Source organism: Hordeum vulgare, chromosome 2H (assembly GCF_904849725.1).
Source record: "Hordeum vulgare subsp. vulgare chromosome 2H, MorexV3_pseudomolecules_assembly, whole genome shotgun sequence".
NCBI lineage: Eukaryota > Viridiplantae > Streptophyta > Magnoliopsida > Poales > Poaceae > Hordeum > Hordeum vulgare.
Window position 1 is genome coordinate 655,366,758 of NC_058519.1, and position 8,019 is coordinate 655,374,776.

Consider the following 8,019-nt stretch of genomic DNA (forward strand, 5'->3'; position numbering starts at 1 on the left):
GCGATTAACTGAGAGTAGGTTTTTGTCGGCGTTAGGGACATGAAGGATGTTGCAAAGTTGGAGATTAGCAGTAGGTGTAGGAAGAATATAATGACCACGATGAGCTATGTGCAAACCTGAATTGTCTGCAGTATGTATGTGATCACGTCCTAGGTACTTCTTCCTTATAGTTAGGCGATCAAGATCAGAAATGATGTGATCTGTGGCGCCTGTGTTAGTGAACCAGGTAGGATCGCCGAGGATGGAGGGAGGGGAGCCAACATCAAGGCCCGCCATCTTGGAGTGCTGAGGTTGAAACGCGTGGTTGTAGCGCTCACTACACTCCTAGGCGAAGTGCCCAGGACCATGACAGAGCTGACACTGAAAACAATTTTCATTGCGAGTAGCATAGTCGCCGCGGTCGCCATCGCAGTCACCATGTGCGGGAGATTGCCACCACCACCACCACCACGATGACCACCACAAGAGTAGTTGTTGAAGCCGTTGTGATCGCCAAAGTTGCCGCGGCCGTGACCACGACCGCGGGCGTGATTGTTGTTGGTGTTGTTGTTCTTGTCGCGGGCAATGAAGTTGGCGGAAGATCCGCGAGCTTGAAGAAGATGAGCCGCCGAGGACTCGCGCCTATGCTCGAAGGTGATGGCATGGGAGTAGAACTCCCCAAGATTCATGACGTCGATGTGAGTGGTGGCAGCAGTGATGAGGGGCTCATAGTCACTGTCGGGGCCGATGATGACAACAGTGATGATGTCGTTGTCTTGCATGGGACGACCGGCGGCATCAAGTTGATCGGCGTTGGCACGGATCATGGCGAACTAGTCAACCATGGAGAGGTTGACCTTCTTGAAGTTCGCCATGTCCAGCTTGATCTGCACAACGCTGGCACGGCAATGGGTGGAATACATCTCCTCAAGATGCGCCCAAATAGCGCGAGAGGTGTCAAACCTGATGACTTGATGTAGAACATCATCGGTGAGAGAGGCAAGGAGGTAACTGAGAACGATCTGGTCCTGCCGGTACCAGGTAGTGTATTCCGGGTTGGGAACGCACACATCCTTGTCTTCTAGTGGGAGGAAGCGCGTCGGAGTGGGTAAGGTGTCGTCGATGTAGCCGGTGACGTTGGCGATGCAAAGAGGGGGAAGAACCTGAGCCTTCCACATGAGGTAGTTGGAGGAGGAGAGTTTGGTTGTAATGAGACTAGCAGAGGGGGTAAGAACCGTGGCAGCAGCGGGCGAGACGAGCGTCGAGATGGGAAGGGTAGCGACGGCAGAGGAGGTCATGGCGGAAGCAGAGGGAGAATCCATCGATAGATGGACTGATACATATGAGATTGAGAGAGATTAGATTGGAACGACACAACCTCCAGGGGTGCCTCCGATCACCTTATAAAGGGGTGCACTAGGGCACAAGGTTACATAAGTTGTTACAACAAGAAAATCAGGGGATACTAACCACCTATACAATGCCTATACAATATCTAGTGTTTAACATGGCCAAGTGAAAAGGAGTGGGAGGGTGAGGGTGTGATGTGGCCCTTTGGCAGTGACCCAACAGCGCACAAGTTTACTTATTTGTTTCCTTGTTTGCTTATGCTTTGAGCATTTTAAATTTAATTGGCATGCATTTTCTAGTTTGTTTTGCTTGTGATTGAACTATATATGTTTGTGTATTTCGGATTTCTTTTTTGGAATAAAACTTGATTTTAATTGAAACTCTATCGTTTGATTTTTTTTTTTTTGTTGAACTATATGAACCTCACCTCAATAATATTTACCTTGGAACAAATGTGGTTCAATAAAATGTGTAGAACAGAAATGAGAAAAGAGAGTTTGAGTCAGAAAATCACGGGATGGCGGTGGGTAACACTTTAAGTTTGTTTTTACACCTCAAACTAATGAACAAGTGACTTCATCGGCACTGACGTACTTGGGAGCCATACATTGATATATATGTTCGTGTCCCCGGCCACTTGAGTCTGTAATGAACATATCATTTCCCCCTAAGTCAGTTTTTGAATAAAGAGGGAATGGCATGTTTCTCTGGAATTTTGCAGCCATGATATGTCAATGACAAGACAACCTGTACGTTATTGTTAATTTCCCAAATAACAATAACTAATTTTCATCACCAAAAAATGGAAGGTGGGAAAAAGACATAGCCTAAAACCGCGGTGACAAATCCTTCAGTCGTCCCGTTCCAATGGCGCGTCCTTTCCCCCTAGGATTTCCCGAAGTCTTTCTTTTTTCTATTGGCTGGGATTCGAAGAGAAGAATCATATCCCTGCCGTCCTAACATCCACGGGTGCAATCCCTACGGCTTTACGATCACCCAGATGGCATAGATGACGCCTGGAAAGTAGCCAAAGAATGTTAGGACCAGGCAGATCCAAAACTCAACCTGCGGCAGAAACACCAGCAAGAACCGATCAGATTAGGAGCCCTGAATGTTTAAATGCATGCATATATCCATGGCAGCTATATATTGTGTCACGTCGACAACCTTGAGATGATGTGGGGGCACCCCGTACACATTTACCTCACAATTGTACTTGATGAAAACGCCGAGGGGAGGGAGGAAGATGGCGATGAGGAGGCAGAGGAATGTCATGGTGTTGTCCGGCGGTGATGGTGGTGGCACCACCACAACCACTGCCGCCGTCGTTGCGTTTCCCGCCATTGGTTGTGGTGGTGCCGCCGTTGCGCTTTCAGCCATTGGTTGTGGTGGTGGTGCTATCGCTGCGGTTTCTGCCATTGGTCGTGTCCGGACTGATCGCCGGCTTGTGATGGGGATCGATCACCGGCGAGTCCCCGACGTTTCTTGTGATTGTGTGGACGTGGGAAGAAGCAGCCGCGGGGATGCAGACAATAGCTTTGGCTTCCCCGCTTCACCGGAATGGGGACGCATGACTCGTCTCAGGCAGAACCAAAATAAGGGTGCATGTTACATGAACGTGTGGCTTTCTGCGAGTACGTACATTAAAATGGAGAAGGTCTATATCAGGGGCGTGTCTTTAATGCGCGCCACGGACCGTTCGCATGAATGGGTCACTGGGCAAACCATTTTATCGGATGGTGCTGGTCACATCCAGTTTTTGGATGCATAATGAAAACAGAGGGAAAACAAAGGGAACACCAAATGAACACAAATTCGCGATGACCATGGTGAAAGAGAAACTAAACTCTACCATGCATGGGATATTGCATCTTGTTGGAGATTCTTGCGCATACGTGATTATCTTCTCTGCGTGCATGGCTTAGCTTTTGATTATCTTTGGGGTGTCCCATGTATGGATGTTTTTCTTCTTCAGAGATTGCATATGACCCACCCATCTCATTTCCCATGCTTCTTCTTTTGAGTTTTGACTTTCCATTTTAAATTTTATTATCTCTTTGTGAACTGAAAGTCCAATTCTCTTCCGTTTCCATATTCATCCCCTTGCGACGAGGGCTTTAAAACAAGACCACGCTTCAATGTGTTTTGACAAATTTAAATCTTTTATCAATATTCAAACTTAATAATCGTAATATTACATTTTTACCAAGTTTCACCAAGTTATCCGCTAGCTATTCGGGGTTAGGCCTTAGGATTAGGGTTTAGGCTTTGGGTTTAGAGTTTTAGGGGTTCAGTAGGGTTTTAGTTTTTGTATATGAAATTTGGTGAATTTATCCTTGGTTTTTTACAAGTTTGACGGTTTGAAACTAGATGAAATTTTTTAAACGAGTTTAAAAGTGGCCTTATCTGAAAGTCCTTGCAAGTCCTTGGCACATGGAACATAAATATGCAAACAAAGCACAAATTAGGCTTTCAATTTATTTATTTTTGTGAATACGAAGCACAAATTGGACTTTCAATTTAAAAGACATATTAAATTGAAATCTACAAGGCAAATAAAAAGACATGAAGGCCCCCTTCAAACTAATCAACGGGCTAAGGCACTTGCATTGAATGAAAGAAAACCTCTCTCAACACTGAAAAGCTAGTCCCTCCGTCTCAAAATAAGTGTCTCACCCTTACTAAAACTTTACATTAATGTTGATAGAAAGTTTAGACACTTATTTTGAAACGGATCAAGTATTTGACAAAAGGGGTAGAGATCTAACCCTATTGCATGTATATAAATAAAATAAAGTACTCCATGTACCTAAATAATTGTAGTTGAGGAGAACTAGCCTAATTCTTCCCAACTACAATTATTAGGTATAGAGGGAGTACAACATTTCATGTAGTGGGTAAATTGACAATTAAACCAAATCGGGGCGGACATGGTTGAACTAGATCATGGTGAATGCCACGTGCGATCGACTTTCGATCCTGGACTTCTTATTTGTGCCCGCCCGATTGCGAAGGCTTCAAGGACCGGTTAATCGGATGTGGAGTTTCTCGGCCCGAGCTCAAATGAGCTCGGGTAACAGTAAAATCAAAACTAACACAAAAAAAAGTTCAAAAATTTCTAGAAACAAATTGTGATAAAATTGACAAAAGTTACAATATCTTGCAAAACTTCATCAAAAAGTCACATTTTTGTGAGGCGGTGGCAAAACAAAAACAAAATCAATACTCTGAAAATGCTTCAAAACCACCGCACCACCACCAACCAAGTGCTCCATCATCAGATTTGGCTCCAAATCAATGCTTCCAACAAAGTGAGACAAGAACATGGAGCAAGAAGAGGTGTCGGACCCCCTCGATGGTGCCCCCAACAAGGAAAAAATCACACCCAAGGGAATCATTCACCATTCGCTCAGACCGAAGTTGAACATGACTTTCATCAAGGAACCGAGCACCTATGCCAGGGACGACGTCCCCAACACACCACCACCAGACCGGAACAGCAAACGCCACTTGTTGCACCTCATAAAACTAGCTGGAGCACCACCGATGGCGCCGTGCCATAGCAACCCGAAGGCCGTGCCAAGACCACGCCACCGCAGACCGCAAACCCGATGTGAAGCCACCTCGTACCCGCTGGAAGCAAGTCGTTGGTCGAGCCGCCTCCGGGCCCCAGCCTCCAGGGCGCCAGATCTGGCCGTCAACGGCCTACCAGATCCGGCGGCACCAAGCTAGAGACCGTCCATCGAGGGGATCCCGTGAGCCCCCTCCCGCAGCTGCCCACAACCCCCGCTCGGCATGCCGCCGTGCCTCATCACGCTCTCGCCGCGCCCGCGCACGCGTCACCCATCGATGTTTGCTCGCCTGCCCGGTGCACGCGTCGCCCATCGGTGTTTGCTCGCCTGCCCGGCGCACGCGTCGCGACCACCGTCGCATGCGCGTCGCGCTCGCCGCTCCCACCGGCGCCTGCTCGCCGCGCCCGCCGCGTACCACATCTCCCCTTGGCCGAGCACCCCCACGCTGCCTAGACCTCACGAGAGAGGGGAAAGGGAGGCCCCGGCACCGTCGACGCCGCGCGGGCTTTGCGCTTGCCAGCGGCAGGGGATCGGGGGGGAACTGGAGTGGCAGCTAGGGTTTTTGACCACATCTCCCCTTGGCCGAGCACCCCCACGCTGCCTAGACCTCACGAGAGAGGGGAAAGGGAGGCCCCGGCACCGTCGACGCCGCGCGGGCTTTGCGCTTGCCAGCGGCAGGGGATCGGGGGGGAACTGGAGTGGCAGCTAGGGTTTTTGCCCGGCTCGCCCGTGGGGGAGGGCGACACGATCGACTCTTCGAATGCACACTCTTGCTCGCGCAGCCGTCTTTTGTGACTGCCACGTGTCCCATGGACCCCACCATCGCTTATTCTATCTTCCACTTATCCTTTCGTGTGACCATTTTTCAGCCACACGTTGTTCCTCTTTCTGATCAAACCATCTTCTCCCCCATCTCTTCCTTTCTTCTCTTCCATCCCGTAAGGATGGCCTTTTTTTACGGGTCAGAGCAACCCAACAGCCGAGGTGATGGAAACCATCAGAACCGGGCACTCACACCACACGAGCACAAGGAAGAAAGAGTGTGATCAGCAAGCACGTGCAATGCACACGCCAACCATCAAGCGGGATCCATTCTGCACACTTCATAAAATTTCATCTTAACTATTTTCCGGTGCCTCATTAGTATGTTGTTTATTCAAATAAGAACAACACATTATGGGTTAGTTCACTAGTGATTTTTTTTCTCTCTAGATGGTGTTAATAGATACTCCCTCCGGTCCTTTTTAGTTTGCATATAAGTTTTGTCCGAAGTCAAAGTATCTCTACTTTGACCAAACTTATAGAAAAAATTATGAACATTCACCATGCCAAATCAATATTGTTAGATTCTTTATGAAATGTTGTTTCATAATGTATATATTTGGTATTGTAGATATTGATATTTTTTAATATAAATTTGGTTAAACTTTGCAAAGTTTGACTTGACCAAAATCTAATACGCGAAGTAAAAAGGACCGGAGGGAGTACCTCTTCCAAGGTAAAAAAAAACTATTTTCGACCGCGCGCCGACCCCGATTTTAATTGTAACTTACTCATTCCATCTGCTAGTACTTGATCCCTCATTAAAACTGTCAGAGATTATGGATCGATCATGCATCCGTTCACCCCTCATAATAAGCCATCCTTACTTTGATCATTCCCTGTCACCATCCGGGCTGACTATAGTGCTATATACTTCCTCTCTACCATAATAATTGTAGTTTGGGAGAACTAAATGGTACGGAGGAAGTAGCTAGTAGCTAGCTGGAGGTTGATCGGTCACGAACCCATCACTAATAGTAGATAGAATGAAATCAAAGGAGAGATAGCCGTGCAATCCAATCATGCACGCATGCATCCATCCAGGTCGAGGCACACGTACGGTGATTGGTCACAAGCCACATTGCAAACGCTCTTACTCGCCCGCATGCAGTCCGCTCCGATAATTCTAGATTTGGCTGGTCACCGATGCTACATCTCGATTCTGCTACTGACTTACTAGGTAGGATCTGAAATGTCCATGCAGATGGTCACAGCTACGGGAGGAGTAAGGTAAGGTAAGAAAGGGGTAGCATTAGCAATGCAAGAGTGCAGGCAGGCAGGCTAGCTCTTGCTGCCCTGCCTGCTGGCGTTGGCGGTGTTGACGTCGGCGCCGTGGAGGAATTGCAGCAGCACGGGGCTCTTGCAGCGGGGGCACCGGGGCGGCTCCGACGAGAGCATCACGTACATGAGGCACCGCGGGCACCCCGCCACCACCATCGTCTTGGCCTCCTCGTCATCGTCGTCGTCGGACGACACGCAGGAGCTCGCCGGCGACTGCGCCATGGATATATGTCAGCTCCTGCCTATCTTCCTAGTGCTCGTGTACTATAACTTGTGCTGCGGATGAATGGTGCCACCTTGCTGTATTATATATAGGAGAGTGCTTCTGTTGTGCGTCCTGGCTTGGGGTGGAAGAGCCCAAGAAGAGGGAGGGGGTCACTTGAAATTGAATGCATCAACAGCGAAGAATGTTTGCCTGCGTCCCGCTGAACGTTGCTTCATATACTAAGGCCTTGTTTGTTTAAAAAGTTCTAAAAGTTTTTTCAATTTTAACTTCAAAAATCCCTAGTCCCTACATGTTTGGTTTCAGGGACTAAACATGGACTAGATGTTATCAAATGACATGCTAAAAGACCATGTTAATGGACCAGAGATTATTAAATGACATGCTAAAAGACTTTTCCTTAGGGACTTCTTTCTTTAGTCCCAAATACCCATTTTTAGTTCTTAAAAGTCTTTCATGTTTGATTTAGATGAAACTAAAAGAGACTTTTTTAGTCCCTACACCAAAAAGTTCTTATAAACAAAAAAAAAACCCTAACTTTTCCTCTACACGAGGGTAGGGTATGTTTATCACCGTCTAACAAGTGGATGAAAATGGAAATGCAGAAATAAAACAGAGCACTGAAAACAAACTGGCCTGTGCTCTCGGAATCACTCAAGAGAATTTACTATACTCCCTCCGATCCAAAACAAATGCAGAAATAAAGGAGTAGTACTAAGGTTGCGTTAATTAATTTGGATCGGATGTAGTAGTAGATTTAGTTATGGAACAGCTGGCTGAGCCATGCCGAAG

General features: G+C 47.3%; 1 protein-coding gene across 1 annotated transcript; it reads right to left on the reverse strand.

The window, feature by feature from the left end:
* Positions 1-1,849: 1,849 nt before the first annotated feature.
* Positions 1,850-2,899, reverse strand: LOC123431276 (hydrophobic protein RCI2B-like). The gene is made up of 2 exons (XM_045115095.1): positions 2,533-2,899; positions 1,850-2,394 (listed from the first exon to the last, which is right to left on the reverse strand). The coding sequence occupies exons 1-2, from the start codon at positions 2,746-2,748 to the stop codon at positions 2,308-2,310; spliced, it is 303 nt and encodes a 100-aa protein (XP_044971030.1). The 5' UTR covers positions 2,749-2,899; the 3' UTR covers positions 1,850-2,307.
* Positions 2,900-8,019: the final 5,120 nt, after the last annotated feature.